Source organism: Phalacrocorax carbo, chromosome 8 (assembly GCF_963921805.1).
Source record: "Phalacrocorax carbo chromosome 8, bPhaCar2.1, whole genome shotgun sequence".
NCBI lineage: Eukaryota > Metazoa > Chordata > Aves > Suliformes > Phalacrocoracidae > Phalacrocorax > Phalacrocorax carbo.
In genome coordinates, this window is record NC_087520.1 from 11,798,576 (window position 1) to 11,814,394 (window position 15,819).

General features: G+C 49.3%; 1 protein-coding gene across 1 annotated transcript; it reads left to right on the forward strand.

Annotated features, from left to right (window-relative positions):
- Positions 1–1,256: 1,256 nt before the first annotated feature.
- NKX2-5 (NK2 homeobox 5) lies at positions 1,257–3,844 on the forward strand. Its single transcript, XM_064458117.1, has 2 exons — positions 1,257–1,691; positions 2,461–3,844. Exons 1-2 carry the CDS (start codon positions 1,400–1,402, stop codon positions 3,066–3,068), a joined length of 900 nt encoding a protein of 299 aa, XP_064314187.1. The 5' UTR covers positions 1,257–1,399; the 3' UTR covers positions 3,069–3,844.
- The last annotated feature ends 11,975 nt before the right edge of the window (positions 3,845–15,819 follow it).

The window sequence follows — 15,819 nt, forward strand, 5'->3', positions numbered from 1 at the left end:
TGGGGGGGGAGCGGGGGAGGGGGGCAGCAGCAGGTCCGTTCGGGAAGGAGCAACCCGGAGAGGGCAGCTGCGGGCAGGTGCCCGCGTTTTCAGCCCCTTCGGAGGGTCTCCTCCCTTTGCGGGAGGAGGAAGGATTTGCAAAACTCGCCCTGCGACCCCGCGGCCTCCCCGGGCAGGGCCCGGCAGAGGGACCCCCCCCAGCTCGCCGCATCCCTCCAAGGGCTTCCCCGCCGGCCCCCGCGTCGCCCCCCACCGCCGGCCGTGCCCGCACCTCTCCGAGCCGGGTGCTCCGCACAGAATAACTCGCTAAAAAAGGTTTTTTAGGTTTTCTTTCCTTGCCCCCCGAAGCCAGAAAGCGCCGTAACGCCCCTCCTCAACCTGCGACTTTGCCGCTGACGTTTATTTTAGGGACTCCAAGCGCATTAAATCAACGAGCTCCCACTTCTGCCCGTGAGCGCAGGGCCCGGCGGCCAGCGGGGCTCCCGGCCGGGCTGCGGGACCCGGCCAGCGCCAGGGGCGGCCCCGGGCGCCGCCGGGTGCCTTGACTTGACTTGCTCCTCTCTTGCCCCCAGGACCCCGGTATATTTTGCAACGCCTTCAACCCGAGTTTTGGAGTTTTATTTTTGTTTTATTTTTTCCCCTGACAGTGCCGGTTTTTCGTTTGAAAGCTTTAAAAACAGGCGGGGTGGGGGGAAACCAACCGGCATGTCCCTCTCCAAAGCCAGGCTGTTCAGGGACTCTGTCCTGTCAGGTGGGTTTTGCCGGCGTTGTGCTGCTTCAGTGTATCTGTACAAACCTTAAAGTGCAGATTTTCCCTTGAGTGCGCTTTGCACAACAGCAAACTCCCATTTTCTAGTTCCTGCGATCGGATATTGCAGAAAACTAAAAATGAAACCTCCGTTCCCTCGCTTAAAAAAAAATGAAATCAGCACATATTTGGTCGATGGTTTCCTCCCGGCCTGTTTATTTAATCTGACTGTATGATAGATGGCATTAGATAGTGGTTTTGTACACATTAGGCCATTCTGGATTTTTTTTTTTAATGGATCAACAAACTCAGCAGGGGAAAGCTGGATGAATACAGTGCCGCCCCTTTAAATGAGTGGGGATGTTTTTGAGATGTATTACTATATTAGGTGACATGGAACTTTGCATCTCTCATACCATCACTGCAATGTTGGCCAATAGAAAGCTAAAGTCACCCAAAAACTGCCTAGTCCCTCCTTCCCTTCCCTTATGGTCTGGTCCTACCTGCCTTCAGTGCACAAGTCAAGGCTACCCGCGGGAATGCTATGTGCCCCCTCCGTGAGCCCACGCTGCACCACTGCTCCAGGTTGGCTGCTCCTCACCCACTTTTCCATGACCCTGGGCTCCGGCCGCTGCCCCGCTCTCCTCCGCAATGTTTCCTAGCCCTGTGACAACGACACCCTTTTCGGTCAAGGATATTTTGAACTTGGAACAGCATCAGAGCGGCCTGGCCTCCATGGAGCTCTCCTCCCTGGCCTCCCCCTCCTGCATGCTGGCCACCTTCAAGCAGGAGACGTACAGCGCCGAGCCCCCGGCCCTGCCCGACCTGCGGGAGGAGCTGCCCGAGCCGCACCCGGCCAAAACCGCCGCCTTCCCCGGCTCTTACTACGTTAAAAGCTACGTGGAAATGGACTCGGCCAAGGACGCCAAGGCGGACAAGAAAGGTAAAGCCAGAGAGCGGCGGCGGTGCCGGTCGGGGGTCGCCGGTGGCCTCCGAGTTGAGAAAGGGGGAACGGGAGGAAGGCGACCCCCGGCCCGGGCGTGGGCGCTCCGCAGGGGCGGCTCGGGCTCCGCAGGGGCGGCGGGGGAAGCGGGGACTGTGCGGGGCTGCGGACGGGAGGCACCGCGCCCGGCCTCGGCTCCCGCCCGGCCTCCGGCGAGGAAGAGCGCAGGGAGCGAAAGCGTCTTCCTCCCCAGCCAGGCCCCCGCCGTGCAGGAGCGGGACGGAGCCACCGCGGGAGACCCCCGCGGCTCCCCCGCGCGGGGCTGGGGCCGCGGCCACGTCGGCTGCCCTGCGGGACGGGCAAAGCTGCGGGACGGAACACGAGGCCTCCAGCTCGTCCAGAGGGAAATCAGGAGACGCAGGTCGTTGCTAAATCGCTGGGCTGAGCGTTCGCCCGTGGGGTCGGGATGGGATCAGGTACAGAGGCTACCACACTATAAATGCAGGCTGAGGCACAGGCGGTCGCGACTCAAATCAGTGCACGGAGCATCCTTGTTTTCAAACAAAAAACGAACAAACAAAAAAAGACCGAGGGAAAGTTGCTGAAGAGGTTCTTGAAGAGCGGGGCAGGGCCGGTCCCGCTGCCGCAGGAGCGGGGCCGGGGCGCGGGGTTCACTCGCGCTGCACGCGGTTTATTGAACATTGCTTTATTTTTTTGCACGTTTTTCTTTTCCTCCCCCTTTTTCCTTTGCCCGTTTATTTTGCTGCAGAACTGTGTTCCCTGCACAAGAGCCTGGAGCAGGAGAAAAGGGACCTGGAAGATCCCGAGCGCCCCAGACAGAGGAAAAGAAGGAAACCTCGCGTCCTCTTTTCTCAAGCCCAAGTCTACGAACTGGAGAGAAGGTTCAAGCAGCAGAAATACCTCTCGGCTCCCGAGAGGGACCATCTAGCGAACGTCCTAAAGCTCACCTCCACCCAGGTGAAAATTTGGTTCCAGAATCGAAGGTATAAATGCAAAAGGCAGAGACAGGATCAGACCCTCGAAATGGTGGGCATCCCTCCCCCCCGGCGGATAGCGGTGCCGGTGCTGGTGCGCGATGGGAAGCCCTGCCTGGGGGAGTCCTCTCCCTACAGTTCGCCGTACAATGTCAGCATTAACCCGTACAGCTACAACACCTACCCCGCGTACACTAACTACAACAGCCCCGCCTGCAACGCCAACTACAACTGTAACTACCCGTCCATGCAGACCATGCAGCCCTCGGCGGCCGGCAACAACTTCATGAACTTCAGCGTAGGGGACTTGAACGCGGTGCAGACGCCCATCCCGCAGGGGAACGCGGGGATCTCCACGTTGCACGGGATCCGAGCCTGGTAGAGCTGCCCCCGCGCCCAGCCCGCTCCCCTCCCTGGACCCCACCGACCGGCGAGACCCCCGGGTCGGGGGCGGAGGGGCTTCGGCCGCGCCTGCGAGCCGGTCTCGGGACATTGCCAGGCTGCGGGGTGATGAGGGCGGTTCAGTGTAGCATCCCGGCGGAGCTCAGTACCGGGGCGGCCATTTCCAGCGGGGAGGTATTCGGTACGTGGGGCGACGGCGGCGCCCCGTGCGGGGCCAGGCGGGGCGGCTCCCGGCCCCTCTCGCTCCCCCTTCCACCGAGGACTTCGCCCCGGTAATTTCCCTCCTTTATTCCTACGAAGCAGCCCGTCATTTTGCTTGACTTGTTCCCAACACCAGCGAGCCAAGCCCTGCAACTCTTTTTTTTTTTTATTTTTTACTCTATTATTGAGATCCACATTTAATTTTTGCACTTCCCGTGCGGTCCCCGCTCTCCGGCCGGTTAAATACCTCGCCAGCCCCCAGGTCTCCCCTCGGGAGGCTGCTAAGGCCGGCCTGGGCTGCGCCCCGCAGGCGCCCGGGGCCGGGCCGGGAGTGGGGCCGGCGGCGGCTCTCGCCAGCCCGGGATGAGGCCAGTCCCCCCCACACACACACACCTCGGCCGAGGAATACAGACACTCGGACCCGCCAGGTCCCCGTAGGGTTATGCACTAAAATGTGAGTTAGTATTGAAATGCACTGTCCGCCCCTCGCCCCGCCGACCGTTCGCGTTTCCCTTTGCTGTACGAGCTGATGGAGATCAGCGAGTTGTCATTAAAGTGAGTGGCTTAACCTTGCGCGTCCCTGGCGTTCCTTGCGCCGCCCGGCCCCCCCCATCCCGCCGGGGCGGCGGGGTGCGGAGCCGCCCGCCCCGGGGGCTCTCACTGGCAGCACGCTGCCGCCTCCTCTGCTCCCGGGAGCCTTTCCCTGCGGGTGCCCCCTCCCCCGCCCCCCAAACCGCTTTGTGTAGCGTTTACCCTCCCGTAATTTCATTAGTTCCCGTTTTGACGCATGCAACCGGTGTTTGCATTTTAACGTCTTTCAAAAAAAAAAAAAAAATTTTAAAGCCGCTTTTTGAGCCCACCGCCCGGGCAGGACAGCTATGCACCGGCCGTGTCCCCCTCCCCCGGGCTGGGATCCGTGACCCCTCGCTCCGAGTTTCGGGGGGGGGGGGTGTGCGGGGAGGGGGAGCAGCTGGTTTCTTCCCTGCACAGAAAAGCGGTGCAAGGATGGTACAAACACCCCAAGCCACAAACCAAGGGGATCGGGCCCTGCTGGAGCGGAACTGCTCCCAGCGCATCCGCGGGGGGGTTTCGGCAGCCCCTCCGCACCCTGTCCCCATGGGGGAGAGGGGCAGAGGACACCCCCCCGCCTGTCCCCAAACTGCGCAGGGGCTGTGAGCGGGGCTCCCCGCCTCTCCTCTGCTTCAGCCCCAGCCCCTCGGCCGCTTTTACAGTAGTCGCTATCAAATGTCAATTATTGGGAGTGAGAAACAACAAACATTGTAATTCAGCGCAGTCAAAACATCCTCTGAGTGTCTGAGATTGTCCCACCCGGTGATAAGGCGATTAGGAGAACCTGCAACCTCTCCTGCCGGGGCCGTATCGGCCCCATCAGTAAACAGGGATGGAGACAGGGTGGCTGTGGCCCTGGGACACAGGATGAAAGGCTGCCGGTGAATGAAAGCCGCCTGCAGCCTCTATCCCCCTTCCCAAGGGGACCAACCCCACACACACCCCGAAGGTAGGATTGCACAAGGGGCTCCAACCTCCTTCCTATCTCTGCAAATGGAAGAGGAGCCCTGGGTGCTGCTCACAAAGCCCCCTGAAAGCAGTGTAGAGCATAGGCACCTGTCTGGGGCTCAGGGCTGGGCAAAGGGCGGCCTTCTGCCACCTCCCCAGGACAGTCTGCCTCAGGGACACTTGCCCCAGAGAGGTACAGGGACATTGGGTCTGGTACAACAAAGGGGACCAGAGCCTGCCAGCTCGAAGCAGGGACACAGGGCTGCCTGCCCCTAAGTGCACAGGAGCTGGGGCCAGTGCCACAGCTGTGCAGCCCAGGAAGAAGCAAAGGCTACCTTTCATTTGAAACCTCTCCAATCCTGGGAGCACTGGCTGCATGATGACTTTTGCCTTCTTCCCACACAGGCTTTGCATTGCACTGGAGGGACACACAAACTGCAGCAGATGGTAGAGAAGAAGCAGGTTAGCCAGAAAATACTCTGCTCCGAGGGCCAAGGGTGTCTACCTTCCAGAGACCCCTGGGCAAAGAGCATGGGAGGGGGCAGGAGAAAGCTCTGCCACTGTTGGATGCTGTGGGGGAGCTGCGGTTTGGTGCCTTAGTTTGCCTGATCTGTAAAATGGGCACAATGCTGCCATCCCATTCCTTGATGCTGGTATCACGGGCAGTCGGATCCTGCCACTGCAAAGCTTGGCCAGGATCAGAGCTCACAGGGAGCCCTCAGGAGAGAGGACAAGTCCTGAGTTAACATGAGCATTAAGATGAGCTAAAACTTGAACTGCTACCTTCAGAAGCTGGCCCTCAGGAGGGCCCGTTATGAAGTGATCTACCAAGATGGGCTGCACTCAGACTCCAGGAAAAGCCACAGGAAAAAGTAAGTCCACACATCAACACAGCACCCTTCTCCACATACTCTCAACATCCTTCCCCTCCCTCAGACCCCTTAATTTCTCCAAATTTGTTTATTTTTCTCCAGTAATATCTCAGGGCTACTGCTATCAGGGAATGGACGGTCCAGCAGGATTTGGCCTGCTGTCATTCTGCAGAGGCTGTTCTGGGCACTGGCTTTGGGTCCAATTTCCAACACTGCACTGTGCTTATTCTCAAGAGGGACGGATGTACTACAGCCCCTGCCCACACTGCTGCTCGCACGCTCCCCTCCTCCCCACGCTTCCCCGTTCCTGCAGGAACTGCATCACGAGCAGATGCAGGGCAGGATAAGATGGGCTTGGAACAGCAGCTGGAGCTTTGGAGCTGGTTCAGAAAGCGATTTAGGCAGAGGACACAGCACAGCTGGCCAAGGCCGAGCTCAGCACAGCAGCCCAGCTCTGGCAGAGGCACCAGCAGCCGCAGCGCGAAGCACAGTTAAAGACCTTTCATTAGCTGAATTATGGGGAAGTGCAAGAGAAATATATAGTAGGAATTAACCCCCAGCAGGCTGATTTTGGCCAAGGGGGGCTCACTGTCTTCACATGCAGAAGCATCCCATTGCTGCTAGTCCCGCTCTTCCAGGTCTGCCTCACCTCCGGCTGCAGCTCCACAGCAAGAACAGCCTCTGCAGCCAGTACAGCCAACAGGGTCAGGCAGCGGTAAAAGGTCTCCCCGAGACTTCCGAAGGCACCGAGGCCGTCGGCACGCACAGCAGTGTGATGTGCTCTCACAAGTCCAATCCTCTCAAATGGTTAGAAAAACTGAATACATCAAACTCAACATATTTCTCTGCCTAAGCCTGAAGTGTTTCACATCTATAGAGCCATATGAAAAACAGTACTTAGAAAACTTACTCCAGAAGAAAGCACAGGATACCGGTGTTTCCACAGGGAACCTGAAATCAGATTCTCTCAGTGTTTAGGGGCATGGTAAGCGGTGTAGGACAGAGGTTTTAGTAAGATTTACACTTAGATTTGATCTCACTCTCCTTTCCTCAGCTTTTTTTGGATGGCACAGCCTGCCACTGGTATTCATTTCTGTTTTAGACCAGCTTTTTTAGAAGAATTCAGTGCCCAAACTCCACCTGAAAATAAGAGGAGCAAGTGCAGCTCAGCACCACTTCAGACAAACGCATATGGTAGGTTTATACAAACTCTTCAGAATTCACACAATTTGTACAGGAATAAGCTGTCAGCTGTAAGGGCTGATACCAAATCCCTTGCCTTTAGCAGTTTTGTAGAAACTGAAGTAACTGTTTTTCCCAAATAACACCCCTGCAGTTCCTGAAGTACATTTCTGGCCAGAATTTTATTTCTTAAGTTCAAGGAGTTCTCACATAGAAAGTTACTCTCTGAAGTCAGAAAACAAGGTGATATGGTCCTGGCAGGAGCTAGCTAAATGGTTCCATGTTCCTAAGAAGCCCAGCAAGAAAATAACAGATCAACAACCCTCTCCCCCCTAGTCCCCTGCTCCCAATTAATCTCACTGACAAGAGTTTAGATCAATATCAGCACTAAGTGATTTCTTGTTAATGGGGATTATTAAGAAGAATCAACACCGTTAAAATGCTACTCCACATTGCCTCCGGAGTGAGAAAGGGGTAGGCTTTCAGCCTAAAGCCTGATTTTTAATTCCTGGGTAGTTAGTTATTTACTACAACACGAACTAAATGCTACATTTTGATGCAGAAAGAGGAAAATGGAGATTTCTCCTAACAGAAGATCAAGCACTGTCAATTCATTTGTGGAAGTTAATCAATCAAGATTTAGCAAAGTGACATGGAATAAGTTACTTGGAAATCACTACCTGTCTCCTGCAGTCATTTTAAACCCTGCCACTCCAGAGCATTATTCAGTAAGAAAGCCCTATTTTGCTACAAGATCATCCTCAAAGCAGTCCATTAGCCAAAGGCCTTTCCTAATCTCTTCCTAGTTCACTTCCACACCAAAAGGAATTCCAGTGGGTTTTTTTCCCCACCAGCTTTTTGTCTCTCAAAACAGCTTGCTTCATTATCTTAGCACAAACTCCAACCCAGCCTCTAGAGAGGTGTCATCCTTACTGCTTCCTCTACTTCATGGGTAGCGCACAGATCCACACAGATTTTTCCTTCTGGATCCCAACAAGGGATATTCAAGGATCTTAAACTCCCCTCTTCTCAATTCCCGCTGCAGTTCTCAGAAAAACAGAGCAAAAGCATCAGCTGCACTAGATTATTGCTGCTGCTTTGAGCTACAGTAAAGGTTGTACTGCTGTGCCTTAGCTAACGGACCAGTTTAAAGCACCTCTACCATTCCCATCACAGTACGACAGAGATTTGCCCCCAGACTATTGCTTGAGATGGCTACTAGAGCCAGTCGGCTGGCTGAGATGAGTAAAAACAGGCGAGTTTCTCTGTCTTTGCCTAAAGGAGTTACTGGAACTGCAAATGACATACAAACCATGTCAACGAAGTATGGATGAATATGCTAAGAGGCAGAATAAGACAGAAAATAAATTGTTTTGGGGACGCTGAGCAAGAGGAAAAGTTGACAGAAGCCCAGGAAAAGACATGAAATTCAGAAAAGCAAAGCAGGGCATTTTTAAACCAGCTCTGTGCTGAGCAATTGATGCACTGACTCCACCAAGACTATAACACATCTGTTAAGTCATCTCTGCTTAAAATAACTTTTTTTCTGATGTCAACAAAGCAGCATGGTCGAATGGCTAAACCACAGGTCTGCAAGTCAGGAGATCTGGGCACTTCTCCCAGCTCCATTAGAGAGGGGCATCATGTCTGCAAGAAGGTCAGCATAGGCAGACCCTCACTCCTACAGAACTGTAAGCAGGTGCCATGCAAGTGCAGGGGTTCACCAATATGATTTGCAGAGGCCGCTCAATACATGCTTAGTTTGATGTGCTGGAAAATAAGTTGTACAAAATAAAAACTAACTTGCAAAGGGGCAGAATCTCTTAGTGGCCAAAATAATTTTATTGCTTAGGGTTGGATAAAATTAATTGGTTTTGTGGAGACATCTTGGAGATAAATTACTGTTTGTGGAGATGGGAAGGCTAAAGGAGAAACAAGCATGAATGACACTACTGTACAGTGGGCAAGGTCAGGAGTTAACAGGCTCGGATAGGAAAACAAAAGCAAGTTTGTCAAGTGTTTCAAATTCTGTGAACTGCTTTAGCTACTACTTAGTAAGAAACATAACAAACATAACTTAAAGGCATTTCAGAGTTTTGGTCCTAGATCCAGCAAGTCTGGCTGTTTAGCATATTATTAACTATCACAGTTAAAAACACCCACTCTCAGAAACATTTTCTAGGTGTTCTGAGTATTGGGAATATGATTTGGTGCACTCTCTTGCTGCAGGAATATGCCATAGTTTATTTTAGCACAGCAGACATTTCCTAAACAGATTGCATTGTCCTCCAGCATAAGCTTTGACTAAGTAACAGTATTGGGTCTAGAAATTGCCTCCAAATCCTACCTTTATGGCCAGGATTTTTTTGTACTCCTTACTATCTGTGAAAAATAAAAGCTGCTTTCAGAGCAGTTGCTGCAGTTGGTGGAGGTGCGGTGTAAAGACATGTGCATAGCGCTGGCTGGCTGTCATCAAGAGAAGCCGTTAAAAAGCAGGTCACAAAAAAAAATCCAAACCCATTTTGGTCAAATAAGAAAGTTTCTTATTTCTTTAAGTACTAAAAAATTAGAATGAAGTCCTACTGCCTGGCTTCAGCAAGTCAGTTCTAACGGTACCAGTGAGATGATTTATGCTATTTCAGGGAAGGAAAACATACATCTTGGTTGACTTAAGGTTTCATGTACTGCTTAATGCATTGTGCAGTGTCAGCTGCTGCTTTTCTCTCTGCCGCATACCCATACAGACAGGTCCGGATCCACCCCACAATTACACACACTTCACTTTATGGACATGGTTAATCCCACTGAAGATTCTCATACCAACACGGACAGCATACGAGGGCTCAGAGTGGAAGTGGACATGCTGACACCCGGCTACATTTCTGGCATCCTCCCATGCTGAGGCTCCAGTATCCTTCTGCTATTTATTTCTGGTTGTGAGGGTTAGAGGGGTTTTTATACTTGCTCTGGGTTAAGGGGTACATCTGAGTTTTTCTTTCCAATTTCATGCCCAGAAATCAACCCATACCCTGTACATCAGTGCGTCCCACAGGAGTCTCCATCCTATAGCTGCTAAACGTACAGAGATGCTCTGCACACAGCCATGCTCACAATGCAGGTTCCTCATGGGATCTTTATAGACAGCCCTTTTCAAGTGATGCCAGAAAAATTGCTTTACTTAACCCTAGTTCTGAAGACATGAAAACAGAATTACTGCTATAAAAAGAGACATTCTGCCATATCTCTCATCCAATGCTCACAAGCATCCAGTGTGCCTGTCTGGGACCTTGGGCTAATTTCTCCTTTTAGATGAACACACAGAAGAAAGAAAAAAAAAACAGTGAGAGCCGCTGGTCATTGGCACCTCCAAGAGCCAGGCCTGAGGTGACTACATTTGTCTGGTTAGACCAATTTAGAGCCCATCAGTATTTCACCTTGAGAATTTAAGCCTAAATGATTTCTTACACAATGAGGCATTAGAACTGGAAACCAAATTTCTATTCAGTCCTTGGCAGTACCATTATCTATAGCATTTTATTTCTATACACACAAACATTATTTCCCATAAGAAAAAGACAGAAGTAAATACTTCATTCTTTTTGCACCAGAAAAAAAAAGGTAAGAGCACATGAGAGAATCACCCCTAGTGCAGCACACCACCACAACAGGGACAGTTGTAGGTTCATTTCCAAATATCCTCTTGCATTTCCTTCTTTCCTAACCACATTTCCAGTCCTATTGGTCTCAATATTCTGGTTGTGAAAACACTGTGCTCTGCCCTTTGATCAGCTAGTGAAAAGCCCTTTCATGTCTTGCTGTCTTCATTACCTTACATTTTAATTGCTGGCCTTGCATGGGAGAGACAGGTGGTACAAGGTCACAGCAGGAGATGACGGATGGCTTTTGGCAGTGCATGTCCAGATTACACATGCCGAAATCAACCTGTGCGGCAGTAACCCGTCCTGTGCTGGGGGATCAGCAGAGCATGCACAACACCTGATGGCTACAGCCACCAAATACCTATTTTAGGTCCTATTAGAAAATGAGAATGAACCAGCTTCTTCAGTTCTTTCATATTAGCATTTCAAAGCACTGCACACACAAGTGTTACTTATCTGAGCACCACCATCCCTACGAGCTACTGGGATCACACGTTGATTAGATGATACACCCAGAAACAGGGATTTAACTCAAGTTACTTAGAAGATCAGGGAGCATTAGAGGTGAAATCCCAAAGTTTCACATCAAAGTTTCTGCACTGATGGCTGAGCCCTAGAGGAGTGAAGATTTCTGAATAAAAGAATCCATTTCAGATGCCAATCTTATTTTAAATCCCATAAAAATCACTGGGAAATGGAAACAGTTTTCCTTTTACACACCCAGAGCTTCTCTTATTTTTCCTTAGAAGATGACAAGTTAGTGCTTTGGACCTCTGGTGTACAGGGGCTTCAGTTTTACCCTGACTCCATCTACTTACACTTAGCAAACACATTCACCCATCATTACCATGATACAGAAGGTTTCTTCTCCCAATGCATCTGACTTGCTAACTTCTTGGTCAGGGGAAGAGTTATACAAGGTTTGTTGCAAGGATAGCTATAATGCTATTATTGTTATCTTGGATAGCAGAGGTAAGAAATCATGAGGAGGAAGACACTCTGGACTGTATCATAGAAGATATCAGGCTGGACCATCTTACTTGTCCTCTTTGGCCTTAAAAACCTTTAGATGGAGCAAGTGGGCTCCCAAAGCAAGGCTGGATACAAATATGCTTCTAAACATCATGTAATTCAGACTCAAACTTGAGTTCAAGGCCCTTTACAGCACAGAGAAGCCCTGATCTCAGTTCTGGTGACATAGGATACTCTTCTGATGAAAGTCAATACCGCTATGCTCAACTTGTCTTGAGTAGAAAGGTATTTTGGGGGTAGATCCATTCAAACCTTAGTGTATAACCCAACAGAACAGAGAGGGTATTTTGGCAAAGTCAGACACTTATTTGCTCCCAGTAGTAAAATGCACATTTACAAGTGCAAAATTAATTGGTTTAAAGATTCTTCTCCATGAAAGCCAAGTTAGCCCTCCACGATTTGTCTTGAAAGATGGAGACCCTGATTAACTGCAGAGCAGAGGAAATGTCTCCTGACTATTTTCTCCTCCTCCCCCTGCCTCCCAGATGGCCATTCCTTTAATTTTCCAGGCAGGTTCCTTCCCTTCACACAGCTATTCCCAACTGCAGCTGAAATCAAGACATTGGGACTCATTAGCTCTACTCAGTCCTTTCATCCAGAAGTCAACATGACACAGTTAGGACGCATAAATGACAGGAGTCAAGTTTAGACTGAGGTACAGGTGTCTGGGACTGGAGAGGCCATTCAAGCAATTAGTTCCCACTTACACCACCTTGTTCTTTTTTCTTTTTAGGTGAAATAACATCACACAAATATTGCAGATTTTGGTGGGTGCCAGTTGGAGAGTATCATCCGCTTCAAAATGCATTAGCCAGATGCTTTCAAGCCAAAAGTCTCCTTTGAGACCGTTCCTGTTTTATCAGCCAAGATAGCAGCATCCCACCCACCTCCTGAGGGAAAATGAAAATATTTAGGGGATGTTCAAAATCAGCTGAGAAAAACAATGTGGGCCAGAGGACTTCATTCTGTATTTTTATTTTTTCTTAAACCCAGAACCAATGACTTGGGAATTTTTGCGTCACTGACATTTTGCAGAAAACTTTTTGGGAATAATAATAATCACTCTGTGAAAACACAGCTTTGCTGTAATTACTATTTTGCAGAGCGCTCTTTACCTATGCTTGTTATTGCTGCAGCATGCACTGCTTGTTGCTTTGCTTTTTTCAGTAAACTCAGAGTCAGTGAGATCTTGAAATTTGGAAGACCCTATTTTAATTGTAACTCTGAAATTCATTTGATGCAGAATCTTGAGATGGCCATTTAACCTCATGTGTCTCATTACAGACAGTTCAGGTGAGGAACAAGGGTCCCCTGTCGCCTGCTGAATGCAGGCAGGCTGCAAAGACATGGACAGAAATCCCTGCTTTGGAGCACTTGGATGGAAAAATGGATGGGGCAAGGGGTGAGTGCAGGAAAGCCTTTGGACAGAGAGGAACTGACTTTTCAAAAGAGAAAATGCTTGCTGATGACCTGAGCTAAAGATAGGATGAGCGCAACCAGCAGCTTTTTAAAGCAGCAGATCTCGTCTTATCAGAAGTCCCCAAGGAAGGGAACAGCGCTTTCACCGAATACGGCATTTTACAGAGCTCTTCCCCCAGACATTGGGATCACCCGCAGGGCCAGCATCTTGGTGAGTCACCACTCCTTCTGCAGACCTGGCTCTGCCCCAAAAGCCATTTGTTGGACATTTCCCTGAGCCGCTCCCTCGTTACCCCGGTGCTCCATCTGGGTACCACAGGCAGATGCTTCCTTTATCATTTTGACTTTTGACCTTGAGACGGACGGGGCTCTGCCCTGCCACCATCAACACTTCCACCCAGCCCAAACCCCCTCTGCTCCCCACAATGGGGATGCTTTAAAAAAAGGGCATTGTGGTGATAGATTTGTCAAGACCAAGGGTCAAGTTTATGTTGATCTACAGGTGTCAGAAGCGTATTGATCCAATGATTAAGGTCCCCGACAGGTCACCATAAATCCTCAGGAGGATGAAAATACCACATAACTTGCTTGCAGATGTTGCAGAAGTAACCAGATAAGGTAAAGCAACTGCTCAGCAAGTGCTAACAGACACCATTAGAGCAACAGGTGATGCCACAATGTTACTTTGCTGTAAGCCAGGGTGGCCAAACCTATAAAAAGGTGAAAACATCAAGCAACTCAGACCCTGGTCAGGGCAAAACAAGGACATTTTATTTCAGCTTAAACTGGGGCATCTTTGGCTTGCATGAGATGAAAGACAGCTTTTAGTATAAATACTTTGCCCTTTTTGGTCAGCACTTTCCATGCATTTCCCTGACAGCCATGGATTACACACAACACAAAAAACTCTTTTTGTGAATGTAATTATTTTGCAGATAGAAAGCTGTTATATTAGGTACAGCCATAGCAGATACAAAAAAGAATCTCCTAGTCCTAATTTCCAGCTCCTCAGCTAATGCTGATGCTGAAGTTCTCCAGTGTTTGACAATGACCAGCATGCATACCATAACCCCTGAAGCCAGGGACCACAGCGAACCTTTCCAGCAGTGGTGGCAGCTCAGGGTTTCTGTAACTCAAGCGTTTAAGCCCAGCAGTTATTGCAGAGCGTGATGCTCAATCCCTTTATCATGTCTCCTCTCCCTGCGGCAGCCGGAGCGAGGTCTAATTTTAAAAAGCAGTGATATGGTGCTGATGCAGTCACACGTGTTACAGTTAGCTGGTGGATATTTAAATATAAATGTGCATAAGCTGTTCTGCAGTTAGGCTATTACACAGTTGATGATACTGAGTCAAGTTGAACAAAATGCAGAAAGTTAACTAACTTGCTGAAGCTCAGAAGTTAAAATAGATAACTTGCCAATTTTATTTTTAGAATAATCTAGGCATTAATAATCCAAAGTACTTCTCTGGTATAACTAAAGTAATTTTAATGAAAACAAGTTAATAATCAAACACCCATTTTTACCTGACTCCATTCCTTTGGAAGAATAACCCGTAATATAATAAACCAAGACAACACATTTTCCTTTGTGGCCTATTCCAATTAAAATTAGAAATATAATGGATCTCATAGGCATTAATAAATCTCACCGAGATAGAAGAAACTCAGAGTTTAACTGAAAATCATTTTGAGTATCAAACAGAAAAATTAATTTATTAGACACCATTCATAATTCCTCTATGAAAATTAGAAAATTATATTCCAATAAAGATACTTTCTATGAGAGCAAAATGCTTCTTATGTGAATAATGCGCAATAAATGTGAGTACAGTACAACTCAGCTATAACATGCAGCTGTCGGCGTCGAAGTACAAAGATTAATCACTTTGGAAATGTTTCTAGCATCTGTGTTGCAGAGTTTCAGTGCTAACAGTCACTTACAAGCAGAATAAAGGATAACGCATATTGCTGCTTCCAAACTGAGGCTTTCATCTGTGTGAGCCTCTGGTCTGCTTCATCAGTACAAGCAGGCAGCTCACATGCCTAAGGTAGGGATGTGCTGGAGTATTTTGCTGAATAGCACCCAAAACATTTAAAAGCATATTAGTAATATTTGTATCATGGCTGGTTTCGCCCACATGCAACTGTGGACACAACACTGGAGAAAGTTTTAAACCCTCCCTTGCTATCTTTACTCATACTGAACGTTCTGGAGCTTGCACTGTCTTTGTTTTGCTGAGGCCAGCTGGGCAGGGAAGGGGAGAAATTATGTGGGGCTCGGCAGAACTTTATTTCACAGTGCTACCTAGTGGTTTCTGGAATAAATGATCAGTCAAAATGCATTTGCGGTACAGAACTTGGATGTGAACGAAACAAAAATGTGTATAACACCTAAACCTGAGAAAGGTATGAACTATGTATTTACACTACAGGGAAAAAAAAAAGGAAAAAATGCATAAGACGACTTGCAAACTAATCCCAAGCATTTCTGACTGGATATTCATACACCCATGCACACCAACAACCCCAACCCAAGCTCCTGCAGCTGTATCGGATGCCAGGGCAGGCGGCACCCTTATTTGACAGCCGGGACTTTTCCTCCCTCATCACTGCTGTGGATTAGCAGAGGCACATGGAGCTAGTGGCAGTCACAGCCCTTCAGAGACTGTCCCTCCCCTTTTCATCCTCTCTCACAGCATCAAGATGTTAATGCCAGACCGTGTGATCAGATTTTCCCAGGTTCCCTGCCAGCACCAGGACACTCGTCAGAGAGAGCCACAAAGCCTTCTCCCCTCCAAACACCCTTCCTCGCTCCTTCCAACTTTCCTTTGCTCTGCAACAGTTCAG

Bases quoted from the DNA above. Each gene is read 5' to 3' on its own strand.
- NKX2-5 (XM_064458117.1), top strand. From the start codon at position 1,400: ATGTTTCCTAGCCCTGTGACAACGACACCCTTTTCGGTCAAGGATATT. The intron at 1,692-2,460 runs GTAAAGCCAGAG...ATTTTGCTGCAG, and splicing joins CGCCAAGGCGGACAAGAAAG to AACTGTGTTCCCTGCACAAG.